Here is a 22,241-nt window from a genome sequence, read left to right on the forward strand (position 1 = left end):
TATATTTAGGCTGGTAGGTGTGATTCCCAGCTTGCACAGACGTATCCACACCACAGTTTCCAAAGCCTCTACACCAATGAAATGCAGTAATCTCAGCCAAAGCATACGTCATGCTCTAGTAATGGAAATTAGGTGGCACAAGCAAATAAGTCTTCTTTTTCTCTGCACCACTCAGGAATGGACTCCTAAATTGCCAATCTATTACTGGCTATTTGCTTTCCCCATGTAGCTGCCCCTCTCCTGCTATGTTCTGTACTATATTCCGGAACATGGACTTTTCAAACACGATGTTACAGCATGACAAATTGCAACACACAAGTTAGATGCAAGTGTGACATCATCACGTTGTGCCATAGTATGCTGTCATTATAGTCTTTGATATAACCAGACTAACCCTTGTTGTACATTGTATTACAGTGAAAAATAGAAGCCCCATTTGGGTTCAGAGCTCTATTGTGCTGGGCATGGTACAAACCCATGTGATATTTAGGTTTTGGTCAGCAAAATCTAACAGGGCTAGCACAAGCTGACAGTTTCCCCACACACTGTTTACAGGAGCTGTCATAGGGTCAGTCCATGAGGGTCTGGTTGTAGGAGATTCAGCCTTTCAACTGAGTCCATGGGAGTCCAGGGAAAAAGTCTTCTTTCAGATACCTCCAATAGACTATGGCTCAGTTCAGTGCTCACAGGCAAGTATCTGTAGCACTAATTCCAGAGTAATACTTTGCTGCTGGAACCTGCTTTTCCTCAAAATGGGCCTCAATAGGAAGTGATCTCCTGAACAGCTCTTGCCTTAAGACAAGCCCGCTGTAGGAGCAGAGGCTGCTTTCAATTCCTCAAAGTCTGCTGTCAGATGAGCTGGCCTTCTCGCTTCACATCCTCTTCCTCCACCCCAGCCCTGGCATGCCTTATTATTGTGCCAAGGGGGCTTGCTTGAGTCAAGAGATAAAAGGTTCTGCCTCCCTATTAATTATTCAAAGACAAAGCCCCAATCCTGCATTTATCAAATTTGTTCTTATGTTGCTTTATGAGAAGCAACTGCGCCACAGAAGCATTATCTTGGAAAAGATTTATTTTCTGAAGATAAATATAAAAATTGCATAATCTAAGTATTGAATGCATCATGGCTAAAGGTTCAATGACTCAGATGACAATTGTGTGCCGCCCTGTAACAACATGCCTCAAAGATGAAAATTACCAGTTGCGTAAATGAATAGCTCATGAATTATTATATAGTGTGCCGGTGTCAGCCCCACTCCTGGATCCTAGAAATCTGTTCTGTCCATTATCCCGCAGTTTAGGGGCTGTGTCACAAGTCCCACTTGTCTTTTCTTGGCCTTTGGCCTTCTGTCCTTTGGCAAAACAAAGGGATGTTGGGACCGATGTCCCTGACCAGACGGCGCTGAGTAAACAGTCCTCCTCAGCCACCAGCTGAAGTTTCTGGCCACCTGGAGGGGAATGGAGCTTCTAAACGCTCCTTGTCAGAGCTCCTCACCTCACCCTGAAGCCTTTGGCAGTGATGGTGTTGTTTGGCTCAGTTTCTCTGATTCTCCTTATCAGTTGTTTGTTAGTTTATCTCCACCTCTTCTCTCCAAACTCCTTCTCCACTCTTCCTCACCCTCCTGCACTGGGAAACTTCTTAAAGAGGTCCCATGGCAGCCTGAGGTCAGCTCACCTGGCCCTTAATTGATTTATAGTGTCCTGCCTCAGCTGCTCCTAATTAACAAGGGCCTTTGCTGTTGTTTTTCCACAGCAGCCTTTCTCCCCTTCTATCAAGCCCTTTAACCTGCCCTGTCACAATAGTTATTTTTAATTTTTAAAAATATAGCTAGCAAATGCTTATTGTCAAAAGAGGAAGAGTCATGACAACTATGACCTGTAGGTTTGTGGAAATTTATTTAAGCAATGGTGCTGAAAACTCATGAACAAGTTTTGTGAGATTTTGGACCTAAATAATTGAATCAGAGAAAAGTAGGATTACACTAGGAAACTATTTCAAAATTACTAAAGTCAACTTAATAACTCCCAATTTAACAAATTCAAACTAGTGTGCCCACATTACAGGGAAGCTTTGGAATTAGTCCGAGCTAGGCTCCGTTAATGTGGTTGTGCCACCTCGGATTTACAGCCCCAGGAAGCATGGTGAGTAATTAGTTTGAATTACTCTGGGGAGTCATTATTTCAAGGTAGTGGCACCAGTATCCATGCTAATGTTATTTCAAAATAGCCCTTTCAGAATTAACATTACACTTGATGAAAAGCAAGAGTACAGATTTTGAATTTTGTGGCCCATTATTTTGAAATAATGGGTTTGGTAGTGTGGACTCTCCACTTATAAATTTGACATTAAGGGGGTTAATTTAAAATAAAGTCCTAGTGTAGGTCAAGTTTAAGGGAGCTCAGTAGGTCATCGAGTCCTATCTCCCGCATGTAGGCACGTCTAAGTATTCTGTAGATTATTCCCGACAAATGTTTGTCTAACCTGTTCTTAAAAACCTCTAGTGATGGAGATTCCACAGTCTTGCTAGGCAATTTGTTCTAGTGCTTTTCACTACCTTTACAGTTAAGATGTCTTTTTTCCAATGTCTTACCTAAATCTCCCTTGCTGCAATTTAAATGATAGATTCCTTACAAGACTTGCAAACATGCAAGTCTGCTACATCCTAAATAGTGGAAACTTTGCAAAATCAGTTGTTGTAGCAGAATCTCCTGCAGAATGAGGATTTTCATGCGTTTGGCCAATGCTGAAACAGAACCATAAAATTGGCTGCCTGTTGGAGCTAACCATGGCACCAAAACCATGACCCAAACTGTGTTTCCCAGATTAGCGTGCAGAGTGATTCCTTTGTTCCAAGTTCTCACCACTTGCATGGGGAAAAGGCACTGATCTGCCTTTGCATTAAAGGCCTCTGCCATATTCCTGGATTATACAGGAGGTTACGTTGGGATATCCCACTCTGGCCTTGTGAAGATTGTCCAAAAAAGCCTATTTTGCCTTTCGCACAAAGTACCCTTTGCAGTGGCAATGGCTCCTTTGGGAGGGCTCAAAGAACAGCAATAGTTGGAAATGTTCCCTCTCTCTCATGATTCCATTGGAGCTGTGCTTCTGTGGTGGGTATGCAAAGAGGATTGTCAGGGAAGTAAGAGAGACAGTAGAGGGAAGGGGTGAAGCTGGAGGACAGCTAGTGGGGGCATGGTTATAAAGAACTGACTGAAATGGAAGGATTGTAAATATGGTACTGTAGATGCTCTTATAGCCATGTATTAAACACTACACTGCACTCAGCAGCCTGGAGGGGCAAGTGGGATATCACTCCCCTCAGTTGCCTATTGAAATTCTTTATGCAAAGCCCATTTACTCAGGCTTTGTTCTGGAGACTAGGAAAGACGTGTTCTCTCAACGAGGGATAGAATGGTTGATAATATGATTATTTAAATGGCTGATAAACAATGTTCAGACTCTTGAAGGATGTTTTGAAATGTACCCTGACTCTGACAGAAATTGCCTCCTATAAAAGGATCATTTCTGGAACCCAAGATAATGTTGAAGATTTTTGCCATATTTGGGGATCCTGCCATGATGCAAAGCCAGCTAAACACTCATTGTATAGAGCTGTTTATACATCCTCATTTACATTTCATTTCATACTCTTTTTTTATTTTCCCCAGATATTTATTTTATTTTTTTACACCTGTATTAATTTTACTCTGCTATTTTTTTCAAAGTAAAAGTATAAATTAGCATGCTGATAGGTAAACATGTTCAGTTAAGAACACTGAAACAGTGAAGTGAGACAGGAATGAATAGTAGCCAAAAAAATGCTTTTCAGGGTTGCTAATTACATTTTTTCCCCCTTTTTATGTTCAGTAAAAAACAGCAATAATAATAGAAAAAGAAAGAGAAACGTAGTGTCACCGAATAAAAATAATGTTTCCTATGATGTGAGCTAAGGATTGGCACTGACCAGATTCTGTTTAATGCCATAAGTGGCATAGGCAGCCTTCCAATGAAACAGAAAAGCTTTTATTTCTCTTTTTTTCTCTCTCATTACAGATGGATCCAATTCAGAAAGCTGTAATAAATCATACATTTGGGGTTCCTCTCCCTCATCGAAGAAAGCAAATCATATCATGCAACATTTGCCAGCTGAGATTTAATTCTGATGTAAGTTTACTATTTTGTATTAGTTTAAAAATATGCTTTGGACTACACTGGATGTGCAATGAGTCTTTTTTCTGTGTGTATTAATTTGAGTTTAAATGAAATATAATGATTTTAGACTGTGGATCCATAGTAGATGAGTCTGCAGGGCACTGCACACAGAACCAATTACTTGGTACTTTATACACAGTCACTCAGAGTCTCTTCTCAGTTCCATTCGTGCAAGTTTACAAATGTTGGTGGTTCTGCACAGAGTATCAGTAGGGGCAGGACTGATCCATCATCTTTAAAAGGATCAATGTAATATCTAGATCCCAATGCTTCCACCAGTACAAGATATTTTGGCTCAATTATTTTTCCTTTAAACACCGGAGGCACTTCAGCATTGTTAATAACGCTTGGCTGTACCTCTTCTGCCCATGCTCCAAAATCTGTACCTACAATAGCATAAACAGATGTGGCAGTTTGGTGCCCCTGTCCTATCTGCTGCAATCCTAGTAAACAAAGGCTACTTTCACTATTTTGTTCCCCACCTCGTTCCCAGCCAAATGATGGGAGGTGGAGGGGACTGCTCCCAGCCTGCAGACTCTCACACTGTAAGGAGAAGAAGCTCAGAGTCTAGATGGTTTGTTGGAACTTCCACACCCTCACACTCTATCCTGAACTCCTCCCCATACACCTCCATAAGGCAGGTGAGTCATCTGTAGAAATTAGGACATGACAGATGAGATCCATCCTTACCTATTTTTCAGAGATAAATCAAAATATCCCACCATCCTTTCCACTGGTTCAATCAGCCTCTAAATGAAATAAAAAGTTCTAGCTTCCCATTCCATATTCATAAGTGGATAATAATGGGCAAGGAATTTGCTATCCTTTCTTCTTTCCAAGATCTGGGCTCTTTCTATAAAAGTACTCCTGTGCTTCTTCTCCATTTATATGTTAGCCAGTGAACAGCACATAGGGTTCACACAGGCTAAGACACAAAACATCCCCCACTAAAAAAAAGAAAGGATATCTGAGGGGACACAGACCACACAATACAAACAAAAATGTCAAAAGTGTTCCTGATTCACATTACCCACCCTAAGATCCAGTTCCTCTCCCAAGGAAACAGAGCTCTTATTCCCAAGTCAGAAGGAACAGATAAGGCTCGTTACAAAGGCTTATTTAAAAGAAAGCAGGTGGGAGATGCTAATGAGATCCAGGCAGAGGGAAGAGGATGAACAGACTGAAGCCAAGAACAAACATCTCCGATCCAATCCCCTTCTTTTATCCTTTGAAGGTGCATGTAGACGGAATTGGGAAGTGCCTGACAAAGGAAAGAGGCTTAGCTGGCAAGCCCTGGAATACTGCAGGTTCATAGAAACAAAATGTTCTCTTCCATTGGCACTGCATCCCTCCTGGAGGCTCTCTCACATGAGTGGATTTGGCAGAAACTTATCAGCCTGTTCCAAGCAGGCCTGGTCATTGACAGTTTCATTTGTTTGCCTAGTAAAATAGCCCTACCAATAAAATAGGCTAACTTTTGATCTGCTATCCAATTCCAATGTGCTCACAACAGTGTTGGTAGTGATAATAGGCTGGAAAATGTAGGTGCCTATTCTTAGCTACCATACTTGTCGAAGTGTTATTCCCGAGGACCTCCTCATGAGAAGTAATTCAGAGAACTGCTTGTTGCTTCAATAATGCAGGTTTGTCGTAAATTTTAAGAAGGGATCAGAAATCTTTTCAGTACATGTTGCTCAATAGGGAGTAGGATAAATTCCAGGAAGCCTAGTGTCTTCCTGTTGACGAGATCTAGACAATAATCTTCATTGTCAACTGAGTGTCAGGCATTCATCTTTACTTACAGCTGTGGATCTCCTAGTTTCATGCATAGATTATTCCCTGCATACATACAAGAGCTTTGTCCTACACTCCTGGAACTATTCCCATGCAAAGATGGGTAAAGACAGGGCCTTTCTTACCTATACACAGAATATACAACTGCATAAGGCATCCAGAAATTTGGGGCACCACTGGGTCTTCATGTTCACCCACCTGCCTCTTCCTATCCCTGTTCTGTAGCTCTGCTTTCTCCAGAGAAACTCTAGTTAAGTTAAAAGTGAAAAAAACTGTCAGACCTATGAGCAGACATCAAAACTGAGAGAGAGCCATTCAAGTGTTAACGAAGCCATTTAATAGGCATTTGCAAATCCCAGCGATATACTGAATGTATTGTGTTAGTTTACAGGATCTTAGCTTAAAAATGTGCTTTAAAAATATTTTATTAGTATGTTGCTGAAGATTATAAAATCACATTTCTAAAAATATTGTCATTCACCCAACCTCAGTCTGCTTCTGGGCATATGGGCAGTTTAATAGTCCTTTACAGGGCCCCATAAATCCTAAGAACGTCCCTGGGTAATAATACATTCAGAGTTATCTGGCCTCTCCATGAGTGAAAACAGTATATCTAGGATCCTGCTTTCATAATCCAAACTCTGGAATCCTACTGTGGACACCAAGTTTTTCAGGATGGGGGTCTCACTTGGGGCATAGTGACACAGGAGGGCATTGGCAAAGTCAATGTGGCTTTAGAGAATCATTAACTCTAATGATCACATCAGTCAATCAGGCCCTTCAGGTTCTGAGGAGGGAGCATGTCCTGGTGGAATCAGACAACATGATGTGGTATATATTAATCTGCAAGCAGGAACAAAAACCTCAAGTCTCAACACTGTAATGATGAAATGCATCCTTTCCTGGGAAGACTGCCACATACTCTGCATCCAGATGGCCCACATAAAAGGGACACAGAACACACAATTGTACTGGTAAAAGTCATTGGCAGACACTCGACTCAGAGTGGTCCCTGAACTGAGACATATTCCAGCTGATTGGACGTAGGCTTTCCTCAGATGAAATTGTTCACACAACCATTTGAAATCTGATATAAAACATCTTTGCTATCAGGGAAGCAAACAATATGTCACTGGGAGCCAATGCTAGCACACAGATGTCTGGATGTGCTTTTATAGTCTTCCTCCTCTTCTGCAGCTAGGAAGAATAATTTAAAAGATTAAAAATGGATGATGCAATGGATAGTCTCAGTCTGAGGCACGTGCAGCTGCAAATAAACATTTGACAGTAGCTTTTTGGAAAGACAGCTGTAAAGCAGATGCCTGGTCATGTCATAACACCTTTAAATGCTACAGTCTTGAATTTCAGGTCTCTGGAGAAGCATCCTTCCACAAGATGATGCTCTATTGTGTGATCCCAAACTGGATAATGCCACGAATTTTAAGGAAGGAAGGATGTGTCTACTTATCTCATCCTTCTCCTGAATATTCTCCTATTTTTTATTGCATCTGAAGTGTCTGTGACTGAGGTAGAGGTCAGGGCCCTTAATGGAATTGTTGTTACCTAATGGTTTTTTCTTCAGAGTCATATCTCTTCCTTCTGGTCCACCAAGGCTCAAAGCTTTGGGTATCGTTGTGATATTCTTTTTTCGCATCCCAAAAGCTGGGAGTTGGTGACAGGGGGTGGATCACTTCAATAATTGTCCTGCCCTGTGCATTCCCTCTGAAGCATCTGGTACTCTTGGAAGAGAGGCTACTGGGCTAGATTGACCATTGGTTTGACATACAATGGCCGTTCTTGTATTCTTATCATTGTTGAATTATAGAAATTGTTGTACTGTGGCTTTAAAAACACTGGTACGTATTCAGTAATTCATTATGCTATGGTAAGAACTAATCAGGCTTGTGAATGGAATGAGCACAGAAAAGCTCCACCGCCCCATGGGTAAGTCTGAATTTCTTTCAATATTTGGCATAAGAGGTGCAGAGTAAGGTTATGTTTACATTGCATCTGGAGCGAGCTTCCTGGCAGAAGTTCACAGACTCATGCAAGTGGATTAAAAACAGCTGTGTCGATGCTGCTTTGATGTTGTGGCTTGGGCTGGAGCTCGAGCTCTCAAGCACCCCCTGCTGCTCCCCAGCCTCCTTGCACTACTCCCAAGACTGCAGACCCAAGCTAGGAGGCTTGCTTCCAGAGGCAATGTAGACAAAAATGTGACAGTTTGGGGGAAAGGTTGCCCTCAGAAAGGAAGCTTGGTAGTAATGTAATATGGCAATGGCAGATCTACACCTATAGCAAGTTTCTCTTCTCTTTTGAATAAACATTTTCTCTCACTGAACACTCCTACCCTTAACTTTCACACCACATTTTGTGGAGTGTAATTTAAAGACATAAAAACAACAAATAGTTTTCAATTCTGAGAGTTAGACCTTCCTGGCCATTCTACCAATAAAACTTTATTTTTAGATCGCAGCAAAGGGATTTATCATCAAGTAATGAATAGAAACACTGTTTACTTACTATAGGAGGGTACTATAGAAATGTTTATAGTAAAACTGCTCTTTGGGGTTGTTTTAATTTTGGTCCCAGAAGCCAAATTGTCTTCCTCTTTTGATAGATTTCTTTTAGTGCAGAAGGGCTTTTTTTCAGGTTGCAAGGTCACTACATTCCTTTCGTCCCATACAGGAAAAGGTCACATCAATATCTTCATTCTTGCCACGGTGCCATTCCAAGAAAGCACTTAAGCACATGCTGAGCTGTAATCACACTAGTGGCCCAAGAGGTCAGTTGTGCTCACTGTCTGAGTACTTGGTGCCAATTCAAAAGAACTGTTAAATACATGCTTGGCTTTAACATGGGGTTAGGACCATTAAGTCTGTGACACTAAATACATGCTTAAATATCTTTCTGGATTGTGATCACAGTACAGTAAAACTCCAATAGTCCAGCATCCAATAGTCCGGCACTCCCGATAGTCCGGCATCAAAATGGCTAGAGCCTAGTGAGTGAGCTTCGGCAAAAAATGAGTCACAAGGTAACAGCGGCAGCAGCTGAACTGAGCAAAAAGGGCAAAAAAAGGCTTAAAAAAACTAAAACATTACAGTATACTGTATATAGTATGTACAATAAAAAGGGTTAAGAACACCTGCTTATAGTACCTCTTGATAGTCCGGCATATCTGATAATCTGGCACCACCTAAATCCCATAGGTTCCGGATTATCGGAAGTCTACTGTACTAAGCACCATCCAGGAGGGAAAAAAAAGGGTTGGGGAATAACCAGGGAAAGCTGGAGGGAGAATTCGGGAGGTTGGCCCTTGAAAATGCCAGGTGACCGCATGGTTTGCCTAAAACCAGCTCTGAGTGAGACTGCTTATGGGCTTTTTGAAACACGTGCTTAAATGCTTGCTGGTTTGGGACCTACCTGCACAAAAGTAGCAAGGAATGATTACTTTACAAATTTTCCTTAAGCCAAGTTTTTTCTATTTTTTCCCCACCATTTTAGTCGTTATCTTGAGTAAGGCAGGTCTTATTTTGCCAAGGTCACCAAATCAGCAGTGATGGCGTGTTAACTAGCTCAATGGTTATGTAAAACTCCTCTTCTTTATGGAGATCTCTGAATGATCATCCAGTTTCCCTTGTGTTGTAAGACTGGGTAGGAATTTTGATGTCTGCATAGCACTAAAATGCCATTATGATCAAATATATAGGGATTTCCTAATACGCTTGCCAGAAAAAAAATTGTTGAGCATAAATTGCAACAGTAGCACAGCTCTCTTGAAAATCGTGGTCTGAACATTTGTCAGAGAGACCTTATCAATCATCTTCCTCCCTCCCCCGCCCTTCACTTTAATATCACCCCAATCCTGCCAACACAGATCTCTGATGGCCAGTTGATGTTAACAGGATTCTAAATTGACACAGTAGTTTGTGCTCACAAATCCTAATCCAGGAGACTGCATAGAGAATAAGGATGGATCTTATTTTGTCTGTGCTGTTTGTTCCTAGTTTACAGCCTTTGGCATACTACTCATCAGTAATAGTAAATTAGAAGGTGGAATGGCAGATGGATACTAAATAAAACTTTATTTGGGGATCTTTTATTAGAAAATGTTGAAATGTATAACCACTGAAATATTAGGGAGCTAGGATGGGTGAGGTAAGATCTTTTCTTGGCCCAACTTCCGCTAGAGACAGAGACAAGCTTTTTGACAACCACACTCACCTTATCTGACTACAATCCTGGGACTGACATGACTACAGCTACAATGCATGCTGAAATATTAGATAGTAGAAGATTTACCCTGTGTTGCTTGGGTCCTTAACTCAATTAGTTTTTATTTGTTTTTTAAAATAAAATGTAAATTTACATATTTCATTTGAATCGCTGCTCTGGGGTGGGGCCGGGGATGAGGGGTTCAGTATGTAGGCTGCCTCACTACAGCTGTGTGGAGCCAGGTGAGAAGTGCCTGTCCATGACCACTGCAGCTTCAGCAGGCATAGCCCGTGGAGGGGTGCATGCCCCACAGTTGGGACAGGTCCAGTTTCGTCTGCCCCCTGTGCTCTCCAGCCAGAATGAGGAATGAAGCAAACTGTGCACTTTCCCTTTGCTTCCTGATGAATGGATCAGTGTCCCCATATGAATCTGTGGGGGAGGAGCTTCAGTCTCCATGCTCTTCCTCCCAAGAGGTACCTAGGGAGTGGGAGGCTTGGCACTAGTGGAGTCCTGGATGGGGAGGCACGCACCAGCCAGCTCATTTCATCTGCCTAGTAATTCCCTTTTCTGTCTGGTTTGATGAGAAGCAATCCCATCCAGGAACATCCCATTTTCATGGCACAACCAAACCATTCCATTGCTTAAGTTATGATAAGAGGAAGCTGCATACTGAATTTGTTGGTCCTAGCTCTTACCATTTCGGAGGAGTTCTTGAACAAGCACATAAACAGACAGTCAAAGTCTTTCAAATATATAGCAGATTTGGGCAGAGATTTCTAAAGCCCCAGTCAGTGGGCAGGACCTATTCATATTCACTCTTTAAATATGCATATTTGCTTGGATAAATACGTAGTTGAGAATTTATGTACATGATGGGTCACATAGCCTGGGCCTTATCACCCCATTGGGAACAGAAAAAGGCCAATCTCGGTAATACCCTTTTTCTGCCAGGGTTATTGAGAATTCAACTTTACTGTTTTCACAGCTACTATGGTTCAATTCACTTTTCCTTTGGCTATAAATCTTGATAGTGTTTAAATATGTTTACCTATTTGCTGAAGTAATCTAATGCGGTATTTACCCGCATGTTTATCATCCTTTCTGTGAATTAGTTGTATTCTACTTACTCCTACTATTCTGGTTTATTTATTTTTTTTAGATTGCATCCTTTAAATTAAGAACCCTTTCTCAGTATAAATAAGTGAGACTTTATTGTCATTCTAATAAACACCTTTCAGACTCAGTCATGATTATATAGAGGCATATGCCATCTACTGCAAGCCACTAAGCACAAATTTAAATGTCCTTAGGGCAACATTCCTTTGTTGACTGTCACATTCTTCTTCTTCTTGTGTCCTTCAGTAGCATAACAGCAAAATCCTTGCTCTTTGAATCTACTATTAGACCCTGATCCTTGCAGGAATCCAGATCTTCATGCTTGCCCAGCATCTCAGTGAGGTCAGTGGTACTCCAGTGGTTATAAGAATTTGTGAAGGTTGCTCTCTAATTAGGATCATGGCCAGTTATGATCATACTCAACCATGGATCAGTATGGATGCTCTGCAGGTGGTGGACAATGGATAGGCCCAATGGAAACAGATGTAATATTGAATAAAACATCTGTATGTACATTAGAGCAAATTTTCCAGTGAGAATAAGCCCAGATTTTTGTATCTTAATTGCTTCAGGCCTGGGGGTTGCACATTTTTTGTTCTGTGCTACATCTGTTCAGTGAAGCACCATCTTTTATTTAGTATGGAGATAAAACATTCAGGAACAACATTCATGAAGCTATTAGAGCTGAATTTTCTGGATAAAATCACAGGGTATGCCTGTCTCTTGCCTAATAAAATCCAGTGAAATGTGGGGCACAAAAATGCTCAGTTGCTTGTGGCTGGCTCTTGCAGAGATCCCATAAGGTAGTATGCTCATATAAATACCCTCCTCATTCCATCCATCAGCTCTCCTGGAACCCAATGCTCCTCTCTGCCCTTGCAGGAAATGTGGAGGTTACTGTTGCATAGGGATGGCTTTGATATGCACAAAGCAACATCCCACCCACACCAAGTATTGCTTCTCAGGATGATGATAGGGATATTGTGAGGGGTTTTGTCACATCACCATCCTTGGGCTTTCCTTTTCCCTAGGGATGGGAAGAGATTTTCAAGCTAGTAGCTTTGTAGGTCAGCTGACAGCTCACTATCGTGTTGAAATAGAGAAAGGTGCTATTGGTTCCACTCGTTGACCTTGTCATTGTCACTCAGCCAGGTCACCACCACCAGCCCCTCACCAAACAAACATCACTCTCCACTTATGGAGTCAGACTCTTCTTGTAGGTATGTAGTGGAGTCAAATGTCCACACTGCCACGGATACTGCAGAGGTGAACCTTCCTGATATGAGCAGAGCCTAGTCAGTCTGGGGTTCTGCGTTGAAGCTTCAGCTATATGTGAATCATAGTGATACTGTTTAATAATTACTGTATCAAGGAAAGTAGAGTGTAATTGCCCTTTGTGACAAGGTCCTCACTCAAGCCCCTTGCCCTGGGACACCTTGGCTATGTCTACACTCGTGGCTTCTTGCATGAGTAATATTCAAATGAGGCTAAGCATGGAATATCACAGCCTCATTTGCATACCTAATGAGCCACCATTTTTTTCAGAAGAGGCTCTTGCACAAGAAGGAGCATCTATACTGCTCCTTCTTGCACAAGAAAAACCCTCTTCAGGAAGAACAGCATTGTGCAAGAGGGGTTTTCTTGCACAAGAAGGAGCAGTATAGACTTTCCTTCTTGTGCAAGAGCCTCTTCTGAAAAAAATGGTGTCTCATTAGGTATGCAAATGAGGCTCAGCAATATTCTACACTTGGCCTCATTTGCATATTACTCACACAAGAAGCCACAAGTGTAGACATAGCCCTTCTGGTCCACAAATCAGCCAGAGACCCTCTCTGGTGCAGTCACCCCTGTCTTTTATTGTCAGCTTCCCACTACCTTTTATTTACAGAGTTGTAGATTGTAGCAAGCTCAGCCAGCCTCTCCTTTTGGCTTGGGCACAAACTCAGCCACCTCCTGGCTCCTCACCCTTCACGTCCCCTCTGGCTGCCTTATATAGCCCTCTGGCTAATGAGGCCCACAGCTGCTTTCATTAGCCCTTCAGTCCTGGGCTTCCTCAGCTGGCTGTAATCAGCCTTTTCAGCCAGGCTGTAGTAGCAGAGCTCTGGCTTAGCCAGCAGTCTGTCACACCTTATATTCATTCCAGGCAACAGTGAGCCAGCCTCTGTGAATGATTTCTCCTGTTCCTCATTCTGCCTGTCCTGTTGGTGCTTTTCAAAGAGCTGTTCCTTTGATATAGCAACAGTGCTCTGCAAAAGTATGAGATCTTTCAAAAATGGCAAGAGTTCTGCTATGAAATCTCTGAGAGTGCAGAGGCTTCCTTTTCTAATTGTTTAGCTACCCAGAATTGGCAAAACTTTAAACACACAATGTGTCTTTTAATGACCATCCTTCTAACTGGGGAGTATGAAGATGAATTGCTTTCAAAGGTTTCTGCTTCCCTAGCACAGATCTCAGAGGCTGCAGCATTTGCCCTTTGAAGAAGAAACTATTGATAGGCCAGGCTCTCAGTTCATGCTTGGGCTCAAACGGTCTTAAAATTGCTAGGGGCAAGACAGCAAAGAGGGAAAGGCTAAGGTGAGAGAGCAGTTGGAGGAGTTAATATAAAAAGGAGAAGGTCTGAGATAACAGAATTTCTACCCCACACCCCACCATACCGCATTTAAACACATCCAGGCAATGAAAGTTAAAAGGGTCTGCTTCCCTCAAAGTGATGAAGTTATTACCATGTAGGATGTTAGCTGCTGCCTAAAAAGGGGGTTGAATTGCCTCTTGTTTGAAATTAACTGTTGTTACTCAAAAACCTTAAAAAACAATGAAAGCAGCATTGTTGTTACTCAGTGTGCCATACTTACTTTGGTTTATTGAATTTCTCGAAGCACAGGGCTAGTAGTCCTGGGCACTAGCCACACATTTTGCATCTCGATGACCAATGTTATCTACTTCATTTCCCTTTAATTTGTCCTCCTGCTTTTTGCTTCTTCATATATTTCTGTATGTAGCTCACCATGCTTCACCTTTTCTAGGGGCTCACTGAGGATAGAACAATGTGAGTGAAGAGAGTTATATATTATATTGTAGCCCGGAGAACGAACTCAAATCTTAAGAGAGAATGCTTCAGTATCTTGTGTGGTATAGAAATGTCTTCTTCAAAATCAGTTAGCAGTTGTAATCCACAGTGATCCCTTGAAATAGTGTCCATATCCGTTTTGAACATGCTCTTTACTAGTTGGTCTATAATCGACATTGGTTGATTATACTCCTCTATTAGCCTCAGTGACATCTGTTCTAATAGTCTTCTGCTAACTCTGGACACTTCTCTTGATGGCTTGGAAAATGTCATCCTTGTGAGAGTTCTGGAAATATTCATCACAGTGCACTGTGCAACCTCCTAATATAACTAACAGAAGAACAGTCCCTTTGGTGACAATAACTAACAGGTTTTACTGTATTCTATGAACTAAATTCTCACCTAAGAACCTGTAGGATTGACCCTTCCTTAGGTCCTGCATTCTTAACACTTGAAAAGTTTATTACACTCTTAGGACATGCTGGTGAGATATTACTGTTATATGTGCCTATCTTCAGTCTAGTCACCAACTGGAATTTGATCCTCTGTAGAAATGGAATGCCATAGTCATTTTTAAAGAGCTATGTATTCAAGTAAACGCCCCCCCTCCACACATATTTGAACAATGCCTGTGAGGGTGACTTGCCTCTGCTCCTTTAAGTTTTGATCTGAATTGAAAATGAAGGGGCATGGCTCATTATCAGGACTGAATCCAGTATGGCATTCTTATGTGACACTCCCATTGCCTTTGAAATCCTGTCTTTCAGAACATGGATTGAAAACCTTGGCCAGATTCTGTAGGTACAAACATACTGTTGCTTTCATAGATAATTGACACACTGATGCAGAGCAGATTGATCTTTAAATTATGCTTTGTAAATGTAAAGATTTAGTCTCTGTTGGGCTCAGATATATTTCACTGTACAGTGATGGAACAAATGCAGGTACAGTTGCATAGTAAATTTACTCTTGGTTCATTTGCATTAGAGCTATCTGCATGAGCAAAATGTTTCCTCATATTCTTTATAAAGGTTTCAGAAGGTAGACTCTGAACAGGTTTTATCCTTTCCCCAGCACATCTTATTTTCTCTGCATCAGTAGACTTGTCATGATAATCAACTTTTTTGTCCCAACCATCAATCACTCTTGATTACAGCTGGGTAGAAGTTCTGTTCTGTTGATCAGCTCATCAGTGCACATAATATTACACCTGGAGACTCGTGAAAATCATCCCTTGATGGGAGAATCACTTGCCTTTAAGGCTTTTGTCAAAAGTACTTTCATCTACATTTGGGTCTCCTTGCAGTTGTTAATTCTAGCTTTGATTGTATTATTCCTTTTATGAAGATAATCCTTGTAAATTCAATTGATCCTTGCCTAGATAATTAAAAGAATATCATTTTAGTTTTTAAATAACAACTTATGTTGTACCTTTTTTCACTTGATTGTACAAATATTGCAGTAATTAAAATTATATGAATCACAAATTAAATGGCTACATGGTACTTTGCTGAGAAGTAATTTAGCATAACTTTGCCCAGAAATTTTGCAAGAGCCATTCTATCAATTTTTAATACGTTCCCTGGGAATTTTCTTTTGGTTTGATTGGGATAATATTTATTTTTAATATTTGGTTTATTTTAAGTGGTTGAGTAACTAACTTCATAGTAATGAGGGCTTTAAAGTTAAACATGTCTTTCATTTTTTGAAAGGAAATATTATTTACATTCCATGCCACATTTAAATAAATAAATTCATTCCTTTTGTGTTTCTAAAGCCAAATACATTTTCTTGCTTGTAATAGAGTATTAGCAGTTGTTATCAATATGATGTAACTTGGCCTGATTAAGTACTTTATACTTCACTTTAAATTAGATTCCAGACTCACCAGATATAAATTAATGTTGCCACACTATTTCAACTCACAGACATTCTTATTGTAGGGATATTATTTGTTCTTGCTTACCACAATTTTTTTCCTTCTATAGTATAAAAAAGAACAGTTCCAAGGAAGCCTGTAAACATGACATTTAAAAGGTTCAGATCAAGTGTAAATGAAAAACAAAATAGAATATGAGACTATGGAATAATGAAGATTTGATTAGCAGTCATGTTTTTGTATAAAGGGTTTAATTAGCAAAAAGCTCATTTTCCTATTCCTTCTAGCATTTCAGGACAGTGATATATTGCTTTATTGCACAGAGCTATGCCAACAAATAGAGAGTGTTATCTTTTCATTAGATCCAGACCGTTCAACATTATTATCTCTCACCTTAATCGACACAATGGTACAAAATACAGTCAAATGTCATCATTTAATAGACCAATGATATATACAGTAATATCAAAACTACAGAGTATTCACTCAGAGGCTTTGTTTTGTATCTTTTAAAATTTATACTAAAAGTACTAAATTATAAATCAAATAATCACTCAAACAGGCTCATTTTTTATGCTTTGTCTTTTTGAATACCTCTTGCTTAGTACAGGATTTGATCCTGTATTCAGAAATTCTTCTTCCAGAGTGACACAACTGTTTATTTTCACAGTTTAATAATTAATATCAGTGCACTGCAGCATTATTATTTTACGTGATCCATCAATCTGTATTACCCTTCCATAGATCCATCACTCTTTATTATCATTCAAGTAACAGAAATTTTTCTGTTACTGCTGAATAGTTATTTGATTTCTACTGACTAATATAATTCTAGTCAAACAGTCTACCACCAGATTGCTGTCATTGCTTGTCAATTTATTCTGTAATGTGATTTTTATTTCAAAATTGTATGTGGTGATAAACGGTTCCATAAAGTCAATTCTAATGGTAAATTGGATATTGAGAAACAGCAATAAGTGTATAGTAGTGTTTGGAGATACAGGAAAATAGGGAGTATATTGAAATTTTTATCTCCATCACTATTGGAGGAATATTGTGTGAAACCTTGAGGATACCGTAGTGGTTAGTGCCCCTCCATATTCCCTTCCTGTCAATATTTTGCACAACAGATACAGTAGCCCTGTAATGATGAACCATTCCCAATGTCCCTTGACATGTGAGTCTATTGGGATCTAGTACAGAGGCCATCTCCCTTAGGTACAAAGAATGTGGATGCCTTCCTTGAAGATCCTCACCACTGACAAAAGGCTGAGGGTGGGCTAATGTGGTGTGAAGAGTGCAGATGTCACACAAAAAAGGAGTGCTATAGGTTTTCTACAAGCTCAGATAGTTAAAAAAAAAAACATTTCTCAGATTATCATGATGTAAGTTTAGGCAATATTTTTTGCAGCTTGTATATATGTGTACTTTTTGGTGGGGGTGGTGCGACTGAAGAAAGTACATATATTTTGAGCTACAAGTAGCTGTACTTGGTGTGGATTTTATAGTTACTGTACCATTGCCAGAAGCAGCAATCCAATTCTCAAAATCAAAATTAGCTGATGTTGGGAATGATCCTGGGCCATGATGGTAAGGGTGAGAATCAGTGACTTATCTCTTACGGTTCAATAGCTTCAATAGCAGAGTGAATGAGAATTGTCACAGATGAGTGGACCCCATGACTAACCAAAAGAGAGTATTTGTTTGTTGCAAGAACTCTTATTACCTGAGTTTCTAATGAGAATTAACCATTTTGAGATTGGATATCCAGCTAAGGCTGTATTGGTTATTGTTTTCTTTACTTCCAAATGTCAGCGCAATAATGTTTTAGGTCCCAAGTGAAAATGAGTACAATGTTCACTTCTTATTTCTTTCTGCTGTTTATCGACATCAGCAAACAATTGTCAGACAACAGAAGATATAATAGGCAGTTGTGTCTCAAGGAAATCTGAATTAATAAGATCAACATATTTGTACAAGGATGGTCCTAAAATTGGTACAGCACTATTGTAAACAGTAGTACATGGTACTACTACCAGAGAGTACTATAGTCCTTTTATACAGGGAGAGTTAAAGAAGTAAAATAGTTATCAAAATCATTGATATAATACTGTAAATATACAAAAGACTTATTAGACAAATAGCATGGACATGATCTTTGCCCTGAAGCATTTACATTATAAGATACAAGACATGAAATAGCAATTTAGACATGGCCGGACAGGGAGAGGTTATTAATGAAGTGAGAAGGGAAGGAAAGTTTCCTGAAAGCAGCTGGTTTTAAAGAGACCTTTGAATGACAGGAGATTTCATAGGCAGCAACTGAGGAAATAATTTAAGTATAGGGGGCAGCATGACAAAAACTAATATTGTGGAAGAGTCTATGGGTGCATTCAAGCAAAAGGACTGGATGATGGTACGTAGAGGCTTGAGGAAATTAGGGAAAAAACAATTTTTTTAATAGGACACTTTTTTAAATAAGACACTGAAGGTGAGAGCAGGGAACTTAAATGTCATATGGTAAGAGATAGGAAAACAGTAGTGAATTCCATAAGTGATTGTGCTGACAGGTAATGAAAGAAATGAGGGAGACATGAGCAGTTGTTTTAGCAGATGTATATATAAGAAATGATCAGATTTAATGTTACTAAAAGAGTGAAAAGAGGTAGAAGAGATGGAGAAAAATAAGAGTCGGTCAGAGATGAAACCAAAGTTATAAATCAGGGAGAATGGAAGGATAGCAGAATTATCAAAGCAGGTGGAGAAGAAAGGCAGAGAAGGAGAATCAGGAGGAAAGAGAAGCACATTTTTAGAAATAGTGAGATTCTGGCAGAAATGGGACATCCCAGAAATGATTCAGATTGGACAGAAGGAGCAAACTGAGGAATAGACAACAGGATCTGGGAATCAATCATGATGAAGTGCTTTCTGAAATACTGGGAATAGCTGACATTGCAGAGAGACGGTGTGTATGTGTATACAGAAGGGAGAAGAGGCTCAAGGTCAGAACTAGCTAGCCCAGGGCCACTTTAGCCACTGAGGTGAGGCAGCCCTACTAGAGCTAGAAGCAGCTCTGTCTCTAGCTAGTACCCTGGACCTCCCGCAACACTATGTTCAGAACCACAAGGATTCAAAGTTATTCTCTTAATTATTCTTTGATGGGACATTTTCTGAAGAGAATGACTTGTTATTCTCCCCTCCCCTGCAATGATATTGAATCTTTTATAAAGGTGAATGTTAATGCAGATACAGCCTTTCAATTCACTATTTTCCAATGTTGCTCTAGGGAAGAGTGCACACAAAGGCACATCTAGCATGATTAAATCATTTTGCTCTATTAAAACAGGTTTTTAAAATGAACATAGCGTGTATGTCCATCAGGTTTTTTAATTCAGAGACACAAATTGCAGTATCCCCTGGAACTGAAAGTGAAATAGTTCTGTATTTTTTTCCCAATCTAACAAAAAATCAAGCCATGAAATCTGTTTGAAAGTCAGTGTCTGCAAAGGTTATTAAAAAACATGTAGGTGTGCCAGACTTGTAGCAAGGTGACAGAGCAATGGCAGATGTAAGTGACTCTCACTAGGGAGTTATAGCCTGAATGGTTATCGGTTATGATCTTTGATTTCCATCTATATGTTTTTAATGTCCAGGGTCATGGAATCTGAGAGAGTGTTATGCAGGCATGACCTCTCTGTCTTAAGACAGGAGGTCCCGCCAGTTGCTGTGTATGAAGTATAAAATGAGTACTTTTGTTCTAACCAGGAAAGACTGATTATAACTGCAGCTAACATGCCAGAATTTTGTCAAACTGCTGGGCTAACAGAGAGTGACTACCTTTCAATGTACTGTGTATTGAAACATGAATTGCCTGCAGGAGATGGGTGGCCTTTAGTTTCACCACAGCATGTTCAGCATGTGCAAAAGATGCATTTTCCAACTGATGAGTGATGGATTGGCACTTGAGGTCCTTTGGCTGGGGACAGTGTCAGAATTCTTGCTTATAATTCTCTGGTAACAGCACTACACAGGATAGAGGAATAGTCTGGTGATCCTTTTATTCATGTCAGAGCTTGATCCATTTTATTGTGATCCTTCCTTTGCATATATAAATATTTCAGGCAGACCTAATCAGTAAAGGCTCAGCTGATACAAATGAGGGAACCAGCCCTTGAGCCAATTTGGAATCAGTTAAGTTACTACAAACAAGAGTACTGTTCCCCCTCTGTGTTTAATGTTTGCTCTAGGGTCACCCCTTTTATGAATGTTTTAAAAGGCAGGAGGTGCACCCTTATAATTACTTTAGTGTCCAGATTCCCAGCTAATTCAGTCTGTAGTCCCTAACTCTAAAAAAAAAAAAAAACCTTAGCTGTAAACAACAAAGGGTGTGCAACTAATTGGAACAGAGATTCCTATAGCTGAATTCTGCTGCAGGCTTTTGCAGTAATAAGCAATGAACTGAAAAGACTTCTGGGACCAGTGTAGTGGTCTGCTTAGTGAGGGTGGCTTGAAGGCTCTGACTCCTGCAGCTTGCATAAGTTGTAAAGCTACATTAGGGTGTCTCAAAGTAATGTTCCCATTCAGTTGAATAAACTGATCAGCTGCTGATGAAATTCATCCCCAACTGAGAGCTGCTTGCCCTACTGGGAAATTCAGACCAGCAGGCTCCATGATTTTACATGCGAGCTCTAAGCCCTTCCCCTGGCTGGTTTTCTGCCTGAAGGAATCCATTAAGCTTACCATATATAAGAACCCCAACGGCACGAATTCATCTTAAACCTCTAAACTGGTAGGCAATATCTGGTTTATATGTAGAGTGGAATACAGTTCCATTTTTGGGGGAAAACATAGGGCAGTAACACCGAAGCTAGAATTGTCATAGTGAGAAGAAATTGAAGAAAGATTGATTAAATTAAAGACCAAAAACTCAATTCATTGCTTATGGGGTGGAGGGAAGGGAAGGGACAAAACATAATGTTGTAACAATAAGTGCTAAGCTGGAAAGACAGTCGTGAAGCCACATCTGCAGTTCTAATGGATATTTGTGAGCCTTGGCAGAACCAACGTTTGGAGCTGAGTACTGTCCAATGGCCTGCCCCATGAAAATGGTTTTGCAACCTATCTGCCAAATGTCACGTATCTCACATGACACAGATATATTTGGCAATCTTGTCATATCTGCCTGCAGCTGAGGTAAAATCTTAGGGGTAGAGTTTCACAGAATTCTCTGTAGTATACTGGGAGAGATCCTGTGTCAGGAGCCAGGAGAATATCATTTTTGGTCTCATCTCTTCTATTGGATACTGTTCATATTGATAGGTAGCTCCCAGTTTTCATTCCTGGCCAAGGCCTCATAGCGCTTAGGTAACTGCCATAGTAGAAACCTGAGTTCTATTCTGAGTTCCGCCTAACGTATCCTTATGCTTCCCTCTCTATTGTCGTATTTGTAAAACAGAGCAAAAACAAAGTCAAATCCACTCAGTAACGCTGCCTTTCAAAATGAATGTATTAAATCTGTATATGTGGCTATACTGTCTGTTATCGTTATTGTTAGACAACACAATAGTGCTTTCTGAGCCATGAGGAGAACCAGAAATCTGGATCTCTAAACTTTTCCAGAAATAGCTGCATAACATACTGGCAGAGTTTGTCATGTCCCCATCTAGGGCAGTGATGGGCAATCAGCAGCCCATCGGGGTTCTATGTGTGGCCCATGCGAGATTTTGTTCACTTTGTCCACGATTCTGCTGGTTTCCATCGGCACAGTTTTTTCCTACTAGTATTGCTAAAATGACACACGTATTAAGCAAGGTACAAGAAGTGAGGTGCAAACTGATTACACACAACATTAGCTGTGAGAGCCATGCATTTCCTCCATATTCAAAGTGCTGTTATGCTTGATTTGGCCCATCTTGCAAATTCAAGATAGCAAGCACAATTAGCAAAATCACCCTATC

At 40.3% G+C, this 22,241-nt stretch overlaps 1 protein-coding gene across 1 annotated transcript in view; it reads left to right on the forward strand.

The window, feature by feature from the left end:
- ZNF385D (zinc finger protein 385D) overlaps positions 1-22,241 on the forward strand; it is a 518,904-nt gene that overhangs the window by 385,593 nt on the left and 111,070 nt on the right. The window contains exon 6 of the mRNA XM_089776010.1: positions 4,055-4,165. Coding sequence (XP_089632136.1) covers positions 4,055-4,165 — 111 coding nt within the window. The remainder of the gene's footprint in view (positions 1-4,054; positions 4,166-22,241) is intronic.

The sequence above is a fragment of the Pelodiscus sinensis genome, chromosome 2, assembly GCF_052426305.1.
Source record: "Pelodiscus sinensis isolate ZL-2025 chromosome 2, ASM5242630v1, whole genome shotgun sequence".
Taxonomy (NCBI): domain Eukaryota; kingdom Metazoa; phylum Chordata; order Testudines; family Trionychidae; genus Pelodiscus; species Pelodiscus sinensis.